Here is a 24,633-nt window from a genome sequence, read left to right on the forward strand (position 1 = left end):
TCATATGGCAATAGTATATTGCAAACACAATGCACTCTCCAAAACATGCATATTTTTCAGGCAGATTCATACAGCACCCTATTCCCATGTTTGCCAAGAGTGCTGCAGAGAAGGGGAACATATGCTTTTCTGAGCTTTGGAACAATATTTAGATAATTATTTCAATGACAACAGAACAAGTTGATGTTCAAGTACTATCAGCAACACGTCTTTCAATTAGCAGTTCTGATAACATCCTGTACTTAACATGCCACAAAAGCTGTAAGATGAAATGATTTTAAAAATTATTTTCAGCAGTAAAAGCACTTTTAAAATTTAAATTTGTACACTGCCCTTCATCCAAAGATCACAGGACAGTTCACAACATAAAAATACAAAATGAGAACACAAAATACATAATAAAACAAAAACAAACCAATAGTCTCCCTCCCACAAATACATTTAAAGGCCATAGAAGGTTAATCAGCTAAAGGCCTGGTTATAGAGAAATGTTTTTGCCTGGTGCCTAAAGATATGTAACAAAGGCACCAAGTGAGCCTCATATGGGGTTGATTAATATGGGGAGAGGCAGTCATTTGAGCATTGCATACCTGAGCTGTTTAAGGCTTTATAGGTCAAAACCAGCACTTTGAATTGGGCCCAGAAAGTAACTGACAGTCAGTGCAGTCAGGCCAGAATTGGTGCAATATTCTCAAACTGCCTTGTCGCAGAGAGCAGCCTAACCACTGATGTTTGCAACAACTGAAGTTTCCAAACAGTCTTCAGAGGCAGCCCTACATGTAACACATTACGGTAATCTAATCTCGAGGGTACTAGAGCATAGACAACAGAAGTTAAGTTATCCCTGTCCATAGGGGCACAACTGGGCCACCCGCCCAAGCTGATGGAAGGTACTCCATGCCACTTGAACCATTGCAAAGATGTGCCAGTCACCCCTTAGACAGCCACACCAGAAGGATACCATGGTCGATGCTAAAGCTTTACATCATATGAACTGTACAGAACTGTACAGAAGTAGAACAGTGCATATAGGAAAACAGGGGTGTTTGTTAATAACATAACTATAAATAGGAGAACATAGGATACATTCTGTAATTTACAGCACAATCCTATTCATATTTACTTATATGCAAGTCACACCATTGGAAATTGTAAGCGTGCACAGGACTACAGCCTCAGATTACATTTGCATTGTTGAAAAAACTATTCTCTTGCCAAGCCCACACTTGTTAAGATACAGGGAAAAGGACAGAATAGCAATGAGAACCAGACTCAGGTACTTAAACATGTAACCCTGCATTTTAACCATTAGAAGACCTTTAGAAACATGTTTAAAACTGCCTTGAAGGAACATCACTTCCTCTCTCCTGGTGTCACAATGAAGGCAGAAATTAGTAAGCACTCAAATATGGTTTGGAACATCTAACTCTCAAGAGAAAGTGAGAGTCTCGACTACAAAATGACTTTTAATGCACAATACTCCAATCCTGCAAGCATTACTTCAAGATAAGCTCCATGGATTTCAATGGTTCAAACATATGAATGTTAGAATTGCAGCCTCTGTGGCACTCAATCATTGTAAAGTTAACGATATTAGTGGGACTACATGAATGCACGCTAGCTATGATTTACCCCAAGGCTTTGCAAATACTATCTTCCACGCAAGACTTGATACAAAAGCTGAACATTTATAGCTTCTTACCTCATCTTCCCAGTCATAAATAAATAAATAAAAAACATAGGAAGCTGTTCTACACCAAGTCAGACCACTGGTCACTCTAGTTCAATACCATCTACACTGAAAACCTCGAACTCCTGTCAGTCAATAGGCAGTCTCTTCCCAATCCTACCTGGAGATGCCAAAGACTGAACATGGGACCTTCTGCATGCAAAGCATGTGCCCTGCACTGAGCCACAGTCTTTATGCTTCAAGTCAAATTTAATGGATGTTTCTTCTCAACCAAGGTGGTAAAACTGAAAACCACACAGAAGCTTTTCCCAGAGTCCTCACAAGACCTGTTCTCTGCTATTATTGTAAGCCTGTCTCCCTCCCCATGGTGAAAGGCAGATAAGGCAACATGCAGCATTATCATTGTTATTGTTGTTATTAAAAATTATTGCATGCTTTTTTTACTAAGGTAATTCAAAACAACTTAAATTTAAACAGACATGAAAGAAAAATAACAATCTACAATACAATCTTTTTAAAAAAAGGGGGGGCAGGAATCAAACATTCCAGAAGAAAGCCACAGATTAATAAGAGCCAAAGGTCTGGCAAAAAAAAATAAAATAAAATAAATGCAAATGTAGCAGAGAAAGCTATGTAATGATGGCACCAGGGAAGCTTCTCTGGAAGTGACATTCCACAAGCAGGGAGCCACCACAGAAATGGCCTGTTCTCATGCTGCCACTATCTAGACATCCCAAAGAAGGGGCACATGAAGAAGGGCCTCAGATAACAATCACAAGGTCCAAGTTGGTTCATATGGAGAGAAGCAGTCCTTGAGCTATTGGGGTCCTGAGCCAAATAAGCATTTAAAGCTCAAAACCAGCATTCTGAATTGGGCCCAGAAACTAACTGGTAGCCAATGAAGTCGGGCCAGGACTGGTGTCATGCACTCAGACTATCTTGCTGACAATGTACTGCAGGACTCCAGATGACTCCACTAAGCAGTTTCATATAGTTGTTAAATCGCATACAAGATAAAACCGAACCTTGCAGAAACACACAATGAAGGCTCTCTGGACCTGATCAGCACTCCCCAAGCATCAGCCTGTGGAAACAATCATCCGAGTTGATCTGGAACCACAGCAAAGTGCTGTCGCTCACCCCAACTCAGGTAGCCACTCCAGAAGGATACCATAGCCAGTGGTATCGAAAGCTACTGAGAGATTAAGGAAAATTAACAGGGCCCCGCGTCTCTCCTGACACAGGTCATCATTCCAAAGCATTTTCCATGCCAAAGCTGGGGTTAAATGTCAATTGAAATGGCTCTAGAAAATTGGTCAAGGCGTGGCTTGAACGTGTGCAGCATACTAAAGAGCTAAGACAAGCAACAGACAAGGACAGGGATTTTAAAGTATTTCCTCATCCATAAATATCTAGCTATATTACCCATCAAACCAACTGAACAACTCAAAACATATAATGATCCGTGGGAAAAACTTTATCACTCGGAGGCATGCTGTAAAATGCGAAGTGTTGATCAAATTAAGCCAGACAAGATTTAAAGCCCCCTAAAACTCCAAATGCTTTTGAATACGGTTTTGGTAGCAAGGAAATCTTTCTGCTGCTGCAGATGTTAAACACTGAACTGTGAGTGGAAGGGAAACATGTTCCAACTGTGATAATAGGAAGGTCTATGATGGGTCTCATGCTTCTGCTTGTGTAAGAACATATTTGGATAAAGTTTCTTTTTTCTTGTACATCTTTCCAATGAAATATTTAAAAACAGCACTTTTGTGAACAGCGGATATCTTCTGCAAGCAGAAGACACTTTTGGGTTCAACCCAATATTTTTCAACACAGTTTACTGAAGCATAACACGACCGCACAGTAACCACACAATTATCCTGTCTTTTTTTGAAGGCTAACTTTGTTTGGGGGTACAACTTTCGTCTAGAATATTCAAAATACTTTAAACATTATAAATCCTTGAAAGCTAGGGCCCCAGCTGTATAAATCACAACAAAAGACAATGAAACCTCTGGCAAATTGAAAGTTTAAAATAGAATTAAGCATGGCTTGGTGTAAGCAATATATGTTAATATATTTAAAAGTGGAGCATTGATCTAAGTGGTATGTAGGAGTGAGAGTGTTAAGTTTTGATGTGAAATCAGGTTCCCACACAGCTATGGAGCATTACGAACATGAGATGCATGCATAAGTGGACTCGGACAAGTTGCTATTTCACAGTCTACTCTACCTCAGAGGATCACTGCAAAAATAAAAAGACACGATGTCACAAATGCCAGTCTACCCTCCTTGAAATCTTTATCATACAATTATGCCATTAACATTCCAAAATCCCATTCTACAGGATACTTTCACATATGCATATAGCCATTTCACTACTCTCAATGTGCACAGCATATAATTCCATAAGAGGACATATGACCATACGGAGATTCAGCAGCATATTCCATAATGTATTTAAATGTAGAATCTTACTTACTTTATGTAGTATCTTGCACCTTCAAATGTATAGGCCTCTTCCCAGCCTGTGGGTAGGTCTAAGAAGCAATACAAAGAGCATTTGATCACATGACAGAACCAGTTGAATGTAACCAAGTGCATTTTTAATCTATGCTTTTATCTGTACACTTACTAGTGGTTGAAATTCCAAAAAACAGCCAATAAGTATGGGGAAGCCATTCTGCTTTACACCCACATAAAGTATGTTAGATCCAAACTCAGAAGTGGGGCCACTGCTAACTGAGCCAGCTTTAATATGACAGAGGGAAAACAAGTCTTTAAAATAGAATTTGATCTATACAGTGATACCTCTGGATGTGAATGGGATCCGTTCCGGAGCGCCGTTCACATCCTAAAGCACGCGCAACCTGCGTGTGCGTGTGCGCGGGTCGCAATTTGCTTCGTCTGCGCTTGACGTCATTTTGAGCATTCTGTTACTTCCACGTCGCTGCGGAGCACAACCCGAAAACGCTCAACCCAAAGCTACTTTAACCCGAGGTATGACTGTACCACCGTTTTGCTGGTATAAATTCCATTGGCTTGCAGGTCATATGACACAGCTGAACATAGTTAGGATCTAATTTATACCTCTCCCCACCTAGTTCCACCCACACCACTCCTCCAGCATGCTAATTTTTCAGGGTTTATGCTGGTGTAAGGTACAGTAAAAGTAAGGTCCAGTAAAAGACCCCTGGGCGGTTAAGTCCAGTCAAAAACAATTATGGGGTTCAGTGCTCATCTTGCTTTCAGGCCAAGGGAGCCGGAGGTTTGTCCACAGACAGCTTTCCGGGTCATGTGGCCAGCATGACTAAACCACTTCTGGTGCAGCAGAACACTGTGATGGAAACCAGAGCACACGGAAACGCCATTTACCTTCCCATCGGTATCTATTTATCTACTTGCACTGACATGCTAGGTTGGCAGAAGCTGGGACAAAGCAACGGGAGCTCACCCCATCAAATCGATTCAAACCGCCAACCTTCTGATCAGCAAACCCAAGAGGCTCAGTGGTTTAGACCACAGCACCACCTGCATCCCTTGTGTAAAATACACTGGTTTGGGATCAACCAGCTTAGATTTGGGTGGGCTAGGGTGAGGGACTTACACCAGCATAGTCTGGCTGAGAATAAGATCCACTTGATCCTAATTCACCCATCCCAACAGATGTTGTGCTTGGATTGAACTCATAGACAAATATTCCTGTAACTATTTGTACATTAGACTTTGTCTTATATTCCATCATATGGAGTTTTGTCTAGCATCAGTAACATACATCAGTACTAGTTTAGATGCACATATTACTTTAGACACTACTTGTAGTCATATAACTATCAGCTGTAACATATTTGAACACAAGTCACTCTAAGAACAAGATTGCACTCTAAGTCACGAACTTCCAAAATGGTAGCTGGGTAAGAATCACAACAGAAGCTATTTGTTATGACAGCATAGTTACATCATCTTGCCATATCTTCAAGTTGAGCTTGCAAGTGTTCATAGACCAGACAATACTATAGAGAATTTATTCTCACTACTAATCCAGTGGCAGAGGAAGAGAAATACAGTGTTTCTCTCTAGTCGGCAATGGAGCATCAATCACTAAAGGCTCTTTTAAGAAGAGGAATCAAAATCAAAGCTTGTCCTCTTCTTCCACTAGAAAAATGCAAAACCAGAGAAAAAAATAGTATGCTTTTTTAATCATAAGCTTCACTGCCTAAAATAATCACTTAGCCAAGAGTACTGTATTTTCCTTTGTTGTCTTAATACATCTGGCTTTGCTTACTGCGATACGTAACACCTGTCTTTTTTAAGCTGCAGTACATAGCATGAAACAGAACAACACCAGTCTAGTAACCAAAATGTTTATAGGAGATACAATCTTTTGGAGAAATATTTTATGCCAGTATGAGGCATTTCAAGCAGTAGTTACAGCAAACTTGTATCAGGGAATATTACACAAGCTAGAGTAAAAAAGCTTTCCACATTCATTCCCATGTAAGAAAAAGAACAGCAGGTCTGGTTGGTATATTAGTACGATCAGTTATCCAAATATTATCATAAGACTATTCAGAATTCACCATGCCAGCAGTATGAAGCATTCCATTTGCCAAAAAATAAGTTTGGTTCATTACCTTAAAATATTTTTAAGCCAACAAAAAAACCTGACTTTTCATGGAAGTTGCTAACATGTTTTGGCATAACTGGCAAATTGATGAAGCAGAGAAACAATGTGCATGGTGGAAACAGAATGTATTGAAAATGTGATCAGAGAAAAAAAGCTTAAACACAGTGGGAGAACATACATCACCTAATGAATGCCGAGTGTGAAATGCAACTACATTCAACATTGACCTCCAAATGTATGACTAGGAAGGGTGATAAACAGAACACAAGAACCTCTCCTCCAAAATTTCTCCCAGGTCACATGCAGTAAAGACAAAAGAGCAATGTAATGTGTGAATAAGAAACATGCAAACAAGATGTACCAACTGAACGTCTCCAGGCTGCCCTCTCTTTCTTTTTTCCCTACAACAGGTATTTACACCAATGAAAAACAAAAACTGCATTTCTAAATACCCACCTCTCAACAGCCAGTGTACTGTGCCAGCAGGTAGCAAAGGACGAAGCTTTGCTTTAAATCCCTTTTCCAGCCAATCCCTCTTTCTGCTGCTACTCTTCTCCAGAGAAACAAATGGCAAAGGAGACAAATTCTACCTTCCTCTCCTCCCCAGTTATTCCTCAAGCTCCTGCCCCCACTTTTTCAGTCCCACCATTCCCCACCCACTCTCTTATCCTAGATTGAGAGGGAATGTTTCTAGGTGAATGCACTTGAGTGCTATCTATGAATTTCACAAAGCAGTCATCATTAGATGCCAAGCTCTAGAGATCATGATGCTGAAAAGCTATGAGCAGGTGATTTTGTGTTCTGCTCAGGGAGGAAGCTTTAAGCATACAGACTGTGCGACTGTAAGAGAGTACCAGGAGAGGAATCCATTGGCTGTGAGCTACTTTCAAGAAGCATAGCAGTTATAATATAAAAGGCAGAGAAAAAGGTAGAAGAGCATGTATACATCAGCCAAGACAACTGAAAGCCGTACAATTATTTCATTTTTGATAGCAGACTTTTGTAACACTTTAACTGCGGAGAACATTTCACCATTGCAGAGAGATTCCTTATTCAACCTGCACTTGGGTGCTGCTGGCTAAATATGATTTCCCTCCCATTAGCCTACAATGCATTCAGATACCCTGAATGGCTAGGCAACTGTCACAGGATCATACTGAATAATTACCTGTCCCTTATTTGAGGAAAATAAATTTTCCCTATAGCCATACTGCACAAAGTGTTTATAAATGTCTATATTTGTTTTATCTACTTGCAGAACAGAATAGGGCAGCACAAACGGAGTGGGAATAGATTCAAGAAGCAAGGCAAGGGAGAAACAGCTTCTTGCTAAAGTTTCATCTGGCTATGTTGAAGATCTTAAAGCAGTTCAGAAAGCTTGTCCAGTGGGTGGAGATGTGGCCACTGAAGAAGATGCATTAAGAGAGCTGCCGATTTCTCTGCAGCTTAGCAGAGTAGTAGCTAGATTTTGGAGGAACACAACTAAGTTGATAAGAAAACAGATGTGAGGTTAGCTGAGCAAGGGCAGGGATAGCAATTCAGAAGCTGAAATCCAGGAGCCAAGTGGGAAAAGATTAGTATGGGTTTAGTCTCCCAAAGAAGAGAGAAGGATTATGGGGTTGGTTACTAAAGAGAATTTGCACAGCAGAATGACAGATGAGGATAATAACAGTAAGGGATAGCCAATGGCTAACAAGTCAGTGAATAAGATATACTTTGGGGGGTGGTGAATAAGGCAATTAGTAAACTGGACATTTGAGAATAAATACTGCGTAGGAGTACAAAGATAATGAAGGACTGGAAGGCCAATCGGAAATATAGCAAAGAAAACTGCCTAGTTAGGGGTGGGTGAGATTAAGGGTTAATTGGTATTGTGAATCAGTGCAATTTAATTAACTAGGATGGCATGACAGTACGGTAATAGAGGTGAGCCGGACAAAGACAATGTTTACGAGTCAGTTCTTAGGGAAAGTAGAGTTGCTGGAGTTAAAATTATTGAGGAGTGTCACACATTTCACTTAAGGGCATTTGAGCCTCTTGTGTGTCATTTCCCACCAAGAGTTAATATGTTCATCCAAGCCAGAAAAGCAGAAGACAGACATTTTCACACTGCATGTAAAATCTGTACTTTGCAGACATACTATAGACCAGCTTCAAAGTTAGCCTGAAGTGTGCACTCCTTACTTCCTAGACTAGAGGCTGGGCTATCAACAGAATATTTAGGAATTAAGGAAGTGTCATTGAAGAGACAAAGGGCCCATGGGGAGGGGGTGGCAGGAAACAACTGAGAGATCAGTTAGTTTTGAGAATGCAGACTATGAGGCTCATTGGAAGGAAAGTTACAGTAGGGCAGTAGGATAATGTGTAGGAAGTGAAGAGTCAGAGACAACTAGCTCCAAAGATGCTGTGAAAACACAAAAGACTGAAATGGCAGGTACTTGGAGAAAGGGGGCACAGCTGGTTTTAGTTTTCCTTTAAAGGGTGTGGGATAGTATACCTGTACACTACTTTCAAGTGGTCATAGAAAAGGGAGGGAGGGAGTTAAGAGATTTTGAAGCACAAAATAGTGTCTTTCAAGGGTGGGTCATTGCGGTCATTAGGAGTTTTTTGTGGAGGAAGAACAACAAATGATTAGTACCAGGCTTGAATGTGAAGCCAAAGCATTCTGGTGAAAAAGAATTCTCTCTCTACTTTGGAAACATGTAGTAAATGAATAGAGTAATTAGATGGGGAAGCAGTTGAGCAAAGAGATGGGTTACAGGGAGACAGAAAAGGGCCTATTAAAGAAAGGGGGAGGGGAGATGAGTGATCACTGAGCATGAGTTGTCATTTTGCCCCTCCCCAAGGAAGGTGAGGACAAAAGCTCCAGTCAACAGCAAAAGAAGAAAAAAGGTTAAGTAAAGTTAATGAGGGGTACAGACAAGTCAAACTGGATTATGGTTGGAAGCAAGAAGAAAACTGAGCCAAGACGTTCTGTAAGAGTTTAGTGATTTTTAAGCACATGTAGAGGAAAACCCAGTGACAGAGGCTGAGTCAAAATTGGAACTGTGGTCCAAGAGGTAGCAGAGACAGGCTTATAGGAAGAGGGTCTGAAATGCCAAATTGAAGGGACTGAGTGAGGTAAAGCTCAAATGTGTGTGTGGTTTTATATGAAGCCCCCCCCCCCCCAAATTGGAGGGATTAAAATGTGGCAAGTGTGACTCAGTGGTGGCTCTATTTGGAGGGGGGACAAGAAGTGGGATGAAGTCCCCCCCCCCAAGGACAAGAGATGGGAGTGAGGGAAGGGTTTACAGGCGTGGGGGAATGGGGGTGATTCACTGTGGTGCCCAAGTTGAAGGGTTTTTAAACATGGAGAGAGGAGTTGACAGCACCTCCAGGCAAAATGTTTAAAGGAGGAGGAAAGCGCCACAGAGAGTGACTCAGTGTCAGCTTTCAAGTCCACAAGAAGGTTTTAAGCACGTGAGGAGGAGCAGGGTGTGAGAGAGGGGCTGTGTATCTGTGCGTAGGAGAAAAACAGCGTGTGAGAGGAGAGCAAGAAAAGAAGGGCTAGGCAGGTAAGTCGGGGAGGGAAATCGAGAAACCCACCTCCACCTCTTTCTTTCATCACTCACTCTTCCACCTTCCCTGCAAAGATATCTCTACACTCTTTTCCACGGAGGGCTTGTGAGGACACGGGAAGGGGGGGGGGATGACACACAGAGAAGAGAGGGAGAGGGAAAGAGAGAGAAAGGGAGGGAGAAAGTGGGGTTAGCGCCGCTTCCGAGCGGGCTGCGCTGTTTTGTATTTTTTCTTTCCTTACCTGGGCTGCGGCGGTGCCCGGTGATCGCCGCCTCTCCCGTCAGCGGGTGCAGCCAGGTCGTGCTCTTGGCTTCCTCGCTAAGGGGAGAAAACACAGGGCGGCGCGTGAGAGGAGGAGGAGCAGGAGCGCGCGGCGGTGACCCGACCCCGGCCGGACCCTAAAGCCGACCACGACGACCCTCCCTCAGAACCACCCCGGGTCGCCTCAGCAGCGCCACCGCCGCCGCCACACAGCCGCCTTCGACGCCCCCACCCCAGGCGGGCGGGCGGGCAGTCCCGGAGCCGCTCCTCTCCTCCTCCTCTTCTTCTTCTTCCCCTCAGGGTCATGCATCCCTCCTTTCTCGCCTCGCGTCCCTCGCCGCCGCCGCCGCTCCCTCCGCCTTCGCTCCCGCCTCGCTCGCTCGCTCGCTCGCTTACTTGATGAAGAAGACGCGGCCGCCGCGGCTGATCCCGTAGCTCCAGCAGGCGGGCAGCGAGCGCAGCCGCTCCGCGCTCAGGTCCGCCGCCATGTCCGAGCGCGGCGGAGGAGGCGGCGGCGGCGGCAGTAGCGGCGGCAGCAGCAGTCGGGGCGAAAGCGGCGCGCGCGCGGGCACGGGGAGGAAAGAGCGCGAGGCAGTGGGAATGGGCGGGGGGGGAGGGAGGGAGGGAGCGCCGCGCGCCTCCGCCGCCAACACAGCCGCCGCCGCGGCGCGCGCGCCTCCGCGAGCGAGCCAGCCGAAAACACCTGGACGGCGGCGCGAGCTTGGAGTGAATGAGAAAAGACAGTTGGGGGAAAGGCGGGGGGGGGGGAGAGAGAGGAGGAGGAGGAGGAGAGAAGCCCATGGAGGGAGGGTTTATCAGCCGCCAATCAGCACCGAGCTCTCCTGCCACGCTCCTCCTCCTCCTCCTCCTCCTCGATATCTCCCCTTCAGCTCTTCTCCCTCCCGCCTTCCGGAGCCGACTCAGTGGCTCGCGAACGCGCGCCGCGAAGCCCCGCCCACCGTGGCTCCTTTAACCCCGCCTTGAAATTAAAGTGGGGAGGGGGAAACCCAACAGCGCGCCTCCTATAGGCGACCAGCGGAAGTTACGCGCTCCCTTGTTGCTTAAAAAACTCCTGGAAGGGCGAAGAGGGGCTTGGAGTGTGTGTGTGTCTTTTAATGCTTATTTTTAAGGCATCGTTAACTATTTCACTCACACCCGCACGCAATCTCTACACATAAGTGAGGCCACGTCGTCCGCACACTGGTGTCGTCGCCCCCCCCCCAGCATGCACGCGCGTTGGCGCTAGTCAGTGAGCCATAGCAAAATGTGAGAAAGTGAATTATCGTATTTATACTAGCCTCCTTTTTATTTTCTTTTGGGGATTTTTCTTTCTCCATCCCCCACCTCCCGAGCGTCGGTGGCAGTCAATGGGCAGCGGAGTCATTGGGAGTGTTTGCGTCAAAGGCTGCGATGCTCTGCCACGGTTCCGGAGGGGGCGAAAACTAAGTACCGTTGAGCACCGTGCTGCATGTGTGCGCGAGAGATAGCGCAGCATTCCGGGAAGGTGGGAACATTTCTCATATAGGAGCCGCTGTGCCTTGTTTCTGGAGAAGGCGAACATTACTGCTAGGCAAACAGACGGATTTAGGAGCAGTATCAAAGTCCAGCCGGAAGCATCTGATGGATTGATTACAGCACAATCCTACCCGTGCGCTCATAAACCCGAGAAAAGCGTTGGCAGAATTGCAGTCTGATCCATGCCATTCATTCAAAACATGTGGCTTCCCCAAGAAAATCCTGGGCACCGTACTTAGCGGAGGTTGCTGGGAAACGCAGTTTTACGAGGAGCAAACTACAGTTCCCAGGATTTTGGGGGGAAAGTCATGTGCTTTAAGTGCATGTTGTGGATACCTACTCAGAAGGAAGCCCTGCATCTAGGCTTGGATCCTAAATTTCTGTCCAATATAAAGGATGGCCAAAAAAAAAAAAAAAGCCCTTCTGGACAGGACATAGTTTGTCTAGGCCAGCATCTTGTTTCCAACAGTGACTAGACATGGACTTGTGGGACTGCCCACATGGCGGGCAGCTCTCCTCTTCAGCTACTAGCCACAATGGCTATGTTCTCCCTCCACTGTCAGAGGCTGTAGGACACCAGTTGCTGGGAATTGCAGGTGGGAAGAATGAAGTTCTCCTCTGGTGCTTCTTGTGAGCTTCCCACAGGCATCTGGTTGGCTGCTGTAGGAACAGGATGCTGGATTCCATGGGACAATTGCTGTCATATGATGCCACTGCTAAAAGAATTGCGTTGGGTAGTGGCGTAGCGTGGGGGGTGCAGGGGGGGCGGCCGCACTGGGCGCAACATCTGGGGGTTAGGGTTAGGGGGTGCAAATCCACGGGTTAGGGGGCGCAAATCCATGGGTTAGGGGGCACTTAGAACCGAAACATCAACCAAGCACAATTACTCAAGTATGTGAAAACAGCATGGAAATATATTTCCCCTTTTTGCTCTCCAGCTCGGCTCAAGTGTTTTTTTCTACTCCGAAGAGTTCTAGAGGAATTCAGTGCAGGCAACAGAATGCCACTTGCTTGCCACACTAGGAAGCTCCCAAGTAATTACACTACAGCAGGGGTGCCCCTTTCTTTCGGCCTCTTCTTACATCCCTTGTTTAGTGCAACCGTAAATCTGGTCCTTGCTGAGTAAGACAGGGGGGAATTACCCTTGTAAAACAGAGGGAGTCATTAGTAGCCTGCAGTGGCATAGCGGGGGGGGGGTGCAGGGGGGGCCGGCTGCACCGGGCACAACATCTGGGGGTTAGGGTTAGGGGGAGCAAATCCACGGGTTAGGGGGTGCAAATTACTTGCCTTGCCCCGGGTGCTGACAACCCACGCTACGCCACTGGCGTTGGGTCCCAATTAAGCTCTCAAGCTAGGTTCAACACACTGGTGCAGGTGTACAAAGCCCTTTACAGCTTAGAAGCAAGATACCCAAGAGATTGCCTCATCCTCTGCACACCCAACCAATCACTGTGTTCTGCAGAAGAGGGCATCTTGCACATTCCAGCCCATCAGGGGGTCCATTCCACAGGAATGGAATTGGGCCTTGCATACCAGGAAGGTAGCTTGTCTCTTGTCTTTCCGATGCCCCCTAAAGATGTCCCTCTTTCAACAAGCCTTCTAAAATCTTCATCCCAATTGGCGCCTGTCTTGGATTTGAACTGATTTTATTTATGTGCTGTTACTGTTTTAAATTGGTTTTCTATTAATAATTGATTTTTAATCGTTTTTATATATTGCTTCAACTTTTTCTAATATGAAACTTTTATATGCATTATTATATTGTAAATCACTTTGGGATGCCTCATGGGAAGGAGTTAATATAACTGATGATGATGATGACTAATAATAATAATAATAATAATAATAATAGTAATACTTATTGCAGTTTCTCTGTTAGATTTTGGAGCACTGATGTTTTATTGTTAAACTTAACACTGTGTGTGTGTGTGTGTGTGTGTGTGTGTGTGTGTGTGTGTGGAAGTCTCCTAAAGCTATTTGTTTTATGAGACAAATACATTGAATAAAGAATAAAAAAATAATTTTATAGAAGCAGTTTTTGATTTTGTTTACACACACACACAAACACCATCCTTCATTGCCAGGCAATCCAAGAAGGAGCACAAGAAGGCCATATAATATGTAAAACAACGTAATCACCAATAGTACTATAACGCAAGGCAGATAAAAATCAAATAGCAAGCAGAGCAACCATACAAAAGAATAAGAATAAGACAAAACATCTGGCCTAAGCACTCTTGCCCAACAAATGATGAAAACATAAGATTCAGTGCCAGCCATGCAAGAAGTGGAGTGATCACTCAGTCTGCAAAGAGGGGTAGCTGCATAGGCGATGAAACAAATTAAGCTAGGGCAAAATTTAGATAATACTTTTGTCAGTTTCAACTTTGCAACTAATCCACCTAAAACTGCAATTCAATGCAGAGAGTTAGATATGTTTAAACTAATTTTTTTCAACACGCACTGCTCCACTGAGTTGGCTGTGTGTCTGAAGGCATAATCTAAAGAACTGGTACTCTTCATGTGGCTATGTCTAACTAACAAGGGCCTTCTGCAAGCTCTCTATTGAACCTAGCCAGTTTCAGCTCTTGCAAGACTATACCCTTTTTAATATGTAACTGACACACAAGCAATGCCTTTTTGCTGACAGCTTCAAAAAAGACACGACTGAAAATGAGTAATCACGGAGGTCAAGTGGGAGGTCATGTGAAAGGTGGGGGGAGTTGAGGAAATACAAGGAAATATACATATGCTGGCAGGTAATAACAATGCAGCCTAATGACTGCATTGTTAATGGGAAAATCAGCCACAAGAGTGAGGTCACATTTCAACCACATCCCTTCTCCTAGATGACAAGCTGCACCTTTGTAGTTTTGTCTCTAAAGTTAAGCAGGTATGGGCGCGACCACAACCTGGAGCGCTTGGAAGGCTTCTGTGTCTGAGCGCCTTCAAAAGACTGGAAGGAAACAGAAGTAAAAACAATACTTTATTGTGCAGGCAGATGTTTTATGTCTTGAATTTAAATTCACTCTATTATCATGGTCTCATACGCCTCTTTATTCCTTCTCTCCTTCCGCCCTTCCCCATGGATGTGAGGACTGTTCTCGGGTTTTGTTTACAAGCAGACACTTGTTTTTTCTAGTTGGCTGGGGCTGAGCGACCTCAGATACGCCTCTTTACCTGCCCACCCACCCCTATGTTCGAAGGCTGCTGTCTCCTTCACCCCGCCCAACCCTGTGTTCCAGCCCTTGTCAGCCTCTGTATTATTAACACCATTTTACGGTCAGAGTCCAGGTCAGTGGGGGTGGGTCTTCCACCTCTCTGATCCTTGGTACTGTCTACAGCCACCCCTTGCCTCCCCTCACTGCTCCTGTTTCACATCCTCCTTGAGTGTTTTTGCTTGGCTGGAATGTGTCCGTCAACTCTGACAATGCCTTTTGCTTCCCTAGATGGGGGAAAGAGCAGGGCGTGTAGAAACCAGCATGCTGTAAAAAGGTATGTATTGAGTTGAATAGGAACCAAAATGCAGCAGTCTGATTGGTCCTAGAACAATAGGATTCAGAATGCAGCAGTCTGATTGGTCCTAGAACAATAGGATCCAGAATGCAGAAGTCTGATTGGTCCATAGAAGCCACCCAATCCAGCTCCAGGTGGAAGTGAATCCGCAACCTGATTGGCCTACAGGTGAATCCCGGAATTAGCCAATCACATGGGGCCTATTGTGTAAATAATGTATTTAAAGCAGACATTCTGGGGGAACTTCCATTCCTCCTCACCACTATGAGCTGAATAAAGAGCATGAAATCCACTCTCGACTCTGAGTATATTTCAAAAGGCATTTGTTGCTAGGCCTCCTTTGTCCCTGGCCCCATCCACCGCCACCGTCATGTCCCCTGCTTTCCCCCACAAACATTACTGGGTAGGGAATATAACCTGAAAAAGGTTCCCTGCACCTGCATAGAAAATACTGTACGAGATGGACCGCTGATCTGATTCTATATAAGACGACTTAAGTATAAGCCACAGTCAGCCAGCACCAGGAATTCTATATGGCACAGAAACCTTGCATATCTTCTCCACCATCTCACCGCTCGCTCCTTCATATTTCCTTACTCTGTGCGTACACATGCTGTCTCCTCCCATCTCCTTCACTCCCTGAGACATCTGTTCCGTCTCTGATCAGATCACCATCACCCCTCATTATCTTAATCTGTCGGCCGCGCCTCCCTCTGCCACTGAAACTGGAGTCCTTGCATCCAGCAACGCCTCTACATCTGGACCTTCCCTGGGCCTAAGCAGCCAGAACTCTCAATTTATTAACTTTCCTACTCAGACTGTTGTGTTCCCATGCAGTGGGGAAGTGTAGCAGTTTAGCCCCCGAACCACAGGGCAAATGACAGCCAAGTAATCATTGAGAGATTCGGTGAGGCTGCCTCTTTCCCCCTTCTGCATCATCCTTTTAAAAGAAGAAAAAGAAGCAAAGGCAATGGCTTTTCACTCTGCAGCTATGCAGCCAGCTTGGAGCAGAAGATACTGGAAAAACAATTACCCAGTGGGTCAGGTACACGTGTGAAACTTGAGCTTCAATTGCTTTTTCCCATCGCCATCAGATGAAAGAAGATACTCGGTCGGTTTAAAAGCACGACAGAAAATGGTTAAGATGCGTTGCACAGCGGCTCTGGCTCTGGGTCTCCAGCTGTTGTTGGACTACAACTCCCATAATCCCTAGCTAGCAGAACCAGTGACCAGGGATGATGGCTGTTGTAGTCCAACAACAGCTGGAGACCCAAGTTTGAGAAACCCTGGAAGGACACACAATGACCTGCTGGATGAGACCACATGGTGGCTGTGGGAAACTCACAAGTAGGACCTGAGCACAAAAACACTCTCCCCTTCCAGAAACGTATTCAAAAACGTTATTGCTTCCAACCATGGAGGCAGAACATAGCCAGCGTGGCTGTTGATAGCCCTGCCCTCCACGAACTTCTCTAATCCTCTTTTAAAGCTATCCAAGCTGGTGGGCATCATTGCCCATGTGGGGGTGAATTCCATAGTTTAACTATGCACTGTGTGAAGAAGTATTTTTCGCTCTATAAGACGCACCAGACCACAAGACGCACCTAGTTTATGGAGGAGGAAAACAAGGAAAAAAATATTCTGAATCTCAGAAGCCAGAACAGCAAGAGGGATCGCTATGCAGTGAAAGCAGCAATCCCTCTTGCTGTTCTGGCTTCTGGGATAGCTGTGCAGCCTGCATTCGTTCCATAAGATGCACACACATTTCCCCTTACTTTTTAGGAGGGAAAAAGTGAGTCTTATAGAGCAAAAAATACAGTACTTTATTTTATCTGTCCTGAAAATTCCAGCATTCAACTTCATTAGATGCCCACAAGTTCTAGTGCTATGAGAGGGGAAAGAAAAACTTTCCTCTGCCCACTTTCTCCATGCCATGCAGAATTTTATAAACTTAGGTCATGTCACCTCTCACTCGCCTCTTCTCTAAACTAAAAGGTCCCCACTATTGCAACCTTTCTTCATAGTGGAGTTGCTTTATCCCATTGATCATTTGCCTTGTCCTTTTCGGAACCTTTTCCAACTTTGCAATATCCCTCTTAAGGCAAGGCGACCAGAACTGTATTCCACAGTATTCAAAATGCAGTCACGCCATAGATTTGTATAATGGCATTATGATATTGGCAGATTTATTTTCAATTCCTTTCCTAACGATCCCTAACATGGAATTTGCCTCTTCTTCTTTTTCTACCGCTGCCGCGCACTGGGTCAACATCTTCATTGAGTTAAAGCAAGTAAGAATTATGTCTGCTGTTAACTGAATTTAGGGGAGCTAACTTTAAAACAAAACAAAACAAAACAAACTACCTCTACTTTTGAGCCTGTATCAACACTGCCAGTGTTTCCAGACAACCTGTTTACTGAATATCTATCTTGATTTGTTTTGGGGATGGTTTAGATAGCCCTGCATCACAGTAAATGTTATTCTACACTTTTCAGAGCATTTCCCTTTCACTTGCTTTATCACCAAAAGTCAGATCTTTTGCAGTAAGCAGGTTTGTTTTGCAAGCCCTCCCAATCAGCTATGATTTGCACAACCTGAATCTGCTGGCATGTGATTGAATTGCACCCCAAAACAGAGACAGTCTGCAAGCGCCTTCTGACCCTAGAGAATTAAGGTGGGGAAACTTTTCAAGGTAAGGAGAATGAAGAGGTTTTATTTGCTGCTGAAGCTCTGCGTGTCAGGCTGCAGCACAAGAGAAGGACCAATCAAATTGTTGGCAGCCCTGCAAATTCTACTTTACCTTTGCTGCTGAATCAAAAGATGATTAACCTACCCATTTTCCCACCGACCCTTTTGTCCACCCCTCTCCTTATCGCTCCATCATAACAAGCAGGGCACACAGCAGGTAAGGGAAGCCATTGAAATAATGGAAAGTGGAAATGGTTGGAAGCGGCAGAAGTGTTTTCATCTCCTGATTTAGCAGCATATTATAGAACAGGGGTGATGGAGAGTCAACGGATATGTTTTACTTTTTTCATCATCATGGTAGGCTGCACTTTAAGGCGGAAGCAGGACTGAAATCCTGCACACACCGGGTGTGTGTGTGTGGGTGTCTGCACATATGTGTATTGTTGCATGCAATGTTTGGGAGGAAATAAGACGGTAAATAACAAATAACAAACTAAATATCGATGTATGTAATTTTTATTTCTTAGTTATATTTAGTGGTAGTATGGCTGTATTGTTTTTTGTAACATAAAATCATTCAATAAAAAATATTTTTTTTTAAAAAAAAAGAAATCCTGCACAAACCTGTAAACAAAAACAACAATCCTCCATATCCTACACCTGAGCTCTCACACTGAAATTAAAGTTGCATGCTTCTGTCTAAACAGACTCAGAAGTATTTGTGGCTCTGCATCTTAATACAGTGGACTCTTGTGGTTTAGCTGTATGAAGCTTCACTGTCACATTTAAACAACAATTTTCAAAAGGCGGCTAATTGATACTTTAATAATTATCACAGAACGCATTTTGGAGCAGCTCATTCTAAATGGCAGAGGCAGATAAGGCTTGGAAAATGAAGTACAAACTGCTTATTAAAGCACGCTCTGGCTTAGAGAGTCCACTTTGCTGGAAAAGCCCTGACTCCAGTTCTGGGGAACTTCAAAAGGAACTCCACCCACACTGCTCCGGCAACAGGAAGAACAGGTTGAGCTGGCATCTGTTCTGGAGGGTGACCAGATGCAAAGAAGGATAGGGCTCCTGTAGCTTTAATAACTGTGTAATAAGAAAAGGAATCTGAACAGGTGCGGCATGCAAAAAGGTGCACCTGGCATAAAGTTTCTGCAATTTCAACCCTGCCACAGGGCAACTTAAAAACATAAACAACACTTAGAACCAAAACATCAACCAAGCACAATTACTCAAGTATGTGAAAACAGCATGGAAATATATTTCCCCTTTTTGCTCTCCAGCTCGGCTCAAATGTTTTTTTTCTACTCCGAAGAGTTCTAGAGGAATTCAGTGCAGGCAACAGAATGCCACTTGCTTGCCACACTAGGAAGCTCCCAAGTAATTACACTACAGCAGGGGTGCCCCTTTCTTTCGGCCTCTTCTTACATCCCATGTTTAGTGCAACCGTAAATCTGGTCCTTGCTGAGTAAGACAGGGGGGAATTACCCTTGCAAAACAGAGGGAGTCATTAGTAGCCTGCAGTGGCGTAGCGTGGGGGGTGCAGGGGGGGCCCGGCCGCACCAGCTGCAACATCTGGGGGTTAGGGTTAGGGGGCGCAAATCCACAGGTTAGGGGGTACAAATTACTTGCCTTGCCCCGGGTGCTGACAACCCACGCTACGCCACTGGTAGCCTGTTTACTTGGAGCTAACCTTCTGCCACTTTAAAAAACGTTTTGTCTAGCGTCTGGCCCATAGCTTGCTTCTTCGTAAAGAATGTGATTATCATCCCTCGATTGAGCATTGGTTCCTATTCATATCATACGCCACCACAAAAATCCAGTTGACCAACTTTTTGCTCAGTCCCACACTACATTCTGGAAGGATGTGATAATTAATAATATTCAAGAATGTTATCTCATGATTATCGTTTTATGTCTGGTTTGTTTTTTATACTTGTTTTCTAGTACAGTGGTTGTTGTTGTTGTTGTTGTTAGGCTTAATACATGATAGCATTTTAAATTGTTCTTTACCTTGTTATAACTATTTTTATATAAAATTGTGTCATTGTTTTTATTGCAGATGTTTTTATTATGAAATCACTCTGAGATACTTTATGGGAAGTGATTCATATTTGAATCAAATAAGTACATTTAAATAAATAAAAGGTGCTTTTTAAATAAGGAATTGCCTTATCTAGTCGTCTCAAAGTGATTCACAAGCATACCATAAAAACAGCTAAAAATAGTTTAAAAACAGCTAAAGATGGGTTTAAAAACAATTCAAAATGAGCACCTAAAGCTGAGACCTTTTCATCCAGCTGGAGATGTTGGTTGGAACAAGAATGTCTTCAATTGTTATTGTTGTTGTTCAGCTTGTTTGAAGGTCAATTGTGCCTTCATCTCTGAAATGCTTAATAAAAAGAACATAGTTGAAGAGAAAACAATTATTTGATTATCCTAAAGAAAATAGGAGTGTGAACCCTTGCTTAGGGCAGAATTGCTAATATACAAACTCAGGGCTGCCACTCAAAATGGGAACAGGGAGGGTCCCTTTCCTCTCTGCATACCCCAAATAACAACACATAGTAACAATGCCCCACATATAACACACAATCCAATTAAGCTCACTTAATTACTGACATCGTTTACGCTGTGTATGTTCATATCAGTACATGTCCAGCTGCTAGCATGGATCTGTTAAAAGCACAATTGCATCAGGACATGTAACAGTGTCAGGACATCAGTACTGCATGTCTCAGCAATGGAGAGCTCTTGAAACATGTCTTTCTGCCTTTACATTGCAAGTAGTTAAAACAATTGCTACTTTAATTATGCTTGGGACCCTTCCAGATTTAATGAGTGGGGGACATAACGAAAGGGTCGTAGCTCAGAGGTTGAGCATCTGCTCTGCATGCAGAAGGTCCCAAGTTCAATCTCCAGGTAGGGCTGGGAGTGTCCGCTACCTGTATTCTCACAGAGCTGCTGACAGCCGGTGGTTGGTGCTGAGCTAAAAGGACCAGTAGTCTGACTTTGTAGAAGGCAGCTTCCTATGTTCCAAAATCCTTGACCTCTGAATTAGTTCACCCAAAGCCAAGGGGCTGGAGAGACTCTATAGCTCAGAGCACGGTGCTGATAATGCCAAGGCTGAAGGTTCGATCCCCACGTGGAACAGCTGCATATACCTGCATTGCAGGAGGTTGGATTATAGGATCTTCAGGGTCCCCAAAATATGCAGCAAGGGTAAATATGGAAACCATTGAAGGGGAGGGTGGGAGGTCAATGCATAGAGCAACTTTTGTTTTATGCTAAAATTTGTAAAGTTCTTTTTGTGAAAAATCAATAAATAAGATTTTTTTTTTTTAAAAAAAGATGATCCTCAGGGTCCCTTCCAACTCTAAATAGACCTGAGCAGTCTTATCAGAAAGGGAGAGCTTTCGGAAAGCTTTTGGAGAGATGGAAAAATACAGAGTTAAGGGAAGGCCAAAAGAATCTTGGGTTGCTGGGGGTCTCCAGCTGCATAGAAACCAAACATTGAAAGCACATTTCCCCCGCCACCCTGAAGAATCCTGGGAACTGTAGTTGTTGAAAGGTGCTGAGAACTGTAGCTCTGTGAAGGGTAAACTACAGTCCCTACGAAACCTTTCCCTGGGGGAGGGATCTCTTTGAAATGTGCTTTCAGTGTATGGTGTGCAAATAACCTCTCTCTGGAGATCTGCTGCATGCCAGGAGTGCTGATGCTGCTTGCCTCCATCTAGGCTCTTCTGGGATTGGGATATTGGTAAATAAGCCAGGCATTGCTGACACATCATCCATCTCCAGGGAGCTCTTTTCCAAGAGGAAGCCAACCTCCAGGGAGCTCTTTCCCTGCATCCTTGGGAGATGTGGGGAGCACATCACAAATATTAATGCTTCTCAATGCATGTTGAGGTGTGTAAGAGAAGACAGAGCTCCTGCATTTTTAAAGCTGTGCGGATTTCTGCACCACAACCTTCTTAAAGGCAAGGTGGCCCCAAACCCTTTTTAGCATAGCTATGAAAAGCATGGGAGCCCTGCCCTCCTTTCAGTCTGGTCACCCTAGTTCCAAATGAGAGAGAGAACAGTCCAGTCCATTGTTTGCTGTGCTGTCTGCAGCAAGATGGTGCTGGAGAATGGCTGTAGCTCAGTGGTAAGGTTAAATTCCCAGCATCTCCAGGTAGTATCCCCTGTTTGGAATCCTGAAGAGTCAGTGTGTACAATGCTGAGCTAGATGAGCCAGTGGGCAACTTCCTAGGTTCCTGTATTCTAAAGACTGTTCCGGTCTTTAGTGGTGGGTGAGAACCAATGCATTGCTTTCCCACCCACTGTGGCATCCCATTGCATTCCAATGAAAGAAGCAAAACTGACTTCACCACTATTTCTTTTGCAGACAACCTGCTCCCTACGTTCGAAGGAATGTTTCAGTGGGTGCAGACACTTAAAACATCCAAAGGGATCCTGGGGAGGATAAGACAGCTGGGCACATAGCTGAACACCCCTGCCTAAAGCATAAGAAAAAAAGAGAAGAAAAGCTGGACTCAACCACCCTTCTCCTAAACTTGCCTTTCAAGCAATAGAATTCCCATCTGGATAAATTACTGATTCCCGATTCACATTTGAGATCGCTTATCCTGTTTCACACCTCTGCTGCAAGTCCTCCACCAAAGACTTTGTTGGTCCAGGAAAATGACAGCTGATCTTTTTAGAGAAAACACCACAAGAACAGTCCACATTTGTTGATGAGAATTTTGAAAATAATTTTGTTTATTCTCAGCCGGCTTGATCAAACCCAGCAAAAATTAGTTAGTGGAGGCATGCAAAGCAGAGCAATGATTAATGTAAACAGACAGAAAAACCCAAATAAGCCACCAATATTCTTTTTCATTTCTTGTTAATATGGAGGATAAGGAAGAAATTGTTAATTTTGTTGCAGCTGCCCATAAATAATTATCATCCCAGGCCTTTGTGATATGAACTAATCCACAGTGCCTAAATTAAAGGATAGTTGTTGTAAACTATATATTTAAGCCTCCACTCTTGTGATATAAATTGGGTGTGACTATGTTTGCCCACAGAGAAAATAATACCAAAAAATATTTAGGAGTAACAAAGGTTGTGTAACAAAGGGAGTGTCTGAACTATTGCGTCTGACCTTTCCAACTCACTGCCAAATTGTGCCTGACCTCTCCATCTTGAAGATGTCTAACTTCATCCCCTGACGCCTAGCTTCCCCAGTATATCTGAATGTTCCCTAGCAAACCAACAGATTAAATACGAGAAAGGTCAACAAGTTAAGTGGCTTGGTGGGGTCCACACTGCTGCATCAGAGCATGTCAGTATAAGCAGGAGGTGAGGTGAGAGCAACATGTGCACACCTTCACCTTGCTAAGAACATGGAGTGACCTGAGATGGGAATCTGCACCAAGGCAAGGAGACCCAACTATCGCCTTCAAGAGGTGTGCAGCAATTATCCACCCATGTTTCAGGAAACCTGTTACTAAGCTGGCTGACAGCCAGGTTGCATCAGCCCTGCATCTTAGCTTTGAATGTAGGCTAGCATTAAAAGGGTGCTTGATTAAAGTAGCCTTGGAAAACTATGGCATTCTGGAGGGGTGAACTAGAAGTATTTACAGTTCTTTGAAGCCACATCTCTGATGCCCTTTTGTATTTGTGTGTTGTGAAAATGTGACTGCATCTGGAATACTGTGTACAGTTCTGTTTGCCTCGCCTCAAAAAGGATATTGTAGAGTTGGAAAAGGTTCAGAAAAGGACAAGCAAAGCAATCAACCACCCTACTTTGTAGCATGACTCTTTTTTCATAGAGAAAAAAAGGCCAAAGATGTGTTCATAGATCTCAGGTGTCACATCAGATTTGAGGCTTCTGTTGCAGCTACTGATTGCATCCAATTCTCTCTTGGACCCTGAGAGAATTAGTTGCCTGATCAGAAGCAACTGTAGCTATTCAAGAGCTTAGGTAATTGTATATGTCCAGCTTTGAAAACTTGGCTTGCTGCTTTTCAAGTGAAAGAATTGATTAATATACTTGGGAGCTGGGCAATTGAGTTCCTTTTATTAGAGAATTAATCACTAATATGTCTTCTTGCTTTTGATTAAAACGGGGCTGTTTTTGCCATGTCTCAGCAAGAGAGTTCTGTAGAGAAATACTGGAGAAGATACTGGGCATTCCCTACCCCTGATGCAACCCTAACCCTGCCCACTAAATTTACTGTTCCTGCTCTTTTGTACAGATCATTCCTGTGTATTCCATTCATTCATTTCTTCTTCCATCCAACTGTTATCCTTGCTTTTCCATAACCGCCTACATTTCTGCAGCCAGGGATAGCTACATTGCCTTTCTACCCCATCTCTGTCCATTTCTTCCTGTTCTCAGGGCCGGTCCTATCATTAGGTAAAGTGAGGCCACTGCCTTAGGCAACAGAAGGAAGGTGCAGCTTCCTTCCACCCATTTCTCTTGAGCCTCCTGGGTGTTCCCCTCTTCTGCAGGAGAATGGAGTGATGTACACCACACAGCCTTGCCTGGACCGTCTAAGCTAGTCTGTTCACAGGTGCAGTGAAGGCCTCTGTCCTATCACCAGCACTAAGCACGATTCAACAGCCAGTCTGGTTGGCTTCTGTGCATGGAATGGAAAGCACTTTCCTTTTGCCTCAGGCAGCAAAGTGTATTGAGCTGGCCCTTGATTATGACAAGGAGGTAACCACCACCTTCCTTCTCTTTCCCCATTGTTCATCCCCTCCCCCTCCTTGAATCTG

General features: G+C 44.2%; 1 protein-coding gene and 1 long non-coding RNA gene across 34 annotated transcripts in view; both read right to left on the reverse strand.

Annotated features, from left to right (window-relative positions):
• Positions 1 to 11,061, reverse strand: part of PLEKHA5 (pleckstrin homology domain containing A5) — a 166,412-nt gene extending 155,351 nt beyond the window's left edge. For 24 of the 28 annotated variants that reach the window (XR_014555559.1, XR_014555560.1, XR_014555561.1 and 21 more), the window contains exons 1-3: positions 10,536 to 10,875; positions 10,120 to 10,196; positions 4,176 to 4,233 (exon numbers count right to left, since the gene is read on the reverse strand). Coding sequence is in view for 23 of the 28 variants with exons in the window: in XM_083699930.1 (XP_083556056.1) it covers positions 4,176 to 4,233; positions 10,120 to 10,196; positions 10,536 to 10,627 (227 nt within the window). In the remaining 5 variants the exon portion in view is untranslated. Of the gene's footprint in view, positions 1 to 4,175; positions 4,234 to 10,119; positions 10,197 to 10,535 lie in introns of all 28 variants that reach the window. The other 4 variants (XM_083699933.1, XM_083699922.1, XM_083699927.1 and 1 more) reach the window with 3 other exon arrangements.
• A 1,461-nt stretch (positions 11,062 to 12,522) lies between these two features.
• LOC310826293 overlaps positions 12,523 to 24,633 on the reverse strand; it is a 180,924-nt gene continuing 168,813 nt past the window's right edge. For 3 of the 6 annotated variants that reach the window (XR_014555693.1, XR_014555696.1, XR_014555697.1), the window contains 2 exons: positions 19,540 to 22,364; positions 18,333 to 19,383 (listed from right to left, as the gene is read on the reverse strand). This is a non-coding gene — a long non-coding RNA (uncharacterized lncRNA). Of the gene's footprint in view, positions 12,827 to 18,332; positions 19,384 to 19,539; positions 22,365 to 24,633 lie in introns of those variants that run through there. The other 3 variants (XR_014555695.1, XR_014555692.1, XR_014555694.1) reach the window with 3 other exon arrangements.

This window comes from Podarcis gaigeae (assembly GCF_964106915.1).
Source record: "Podarcis gaigeae genome assembly, chromosome: 10".
In the NCBI taxonomy this organism is placed as follows: Eukaryota; Metazoa; Chordata; class Lepidosauria; order Squamata; family Lacertidae; genus Podarcis; species Podarcis gaigeae.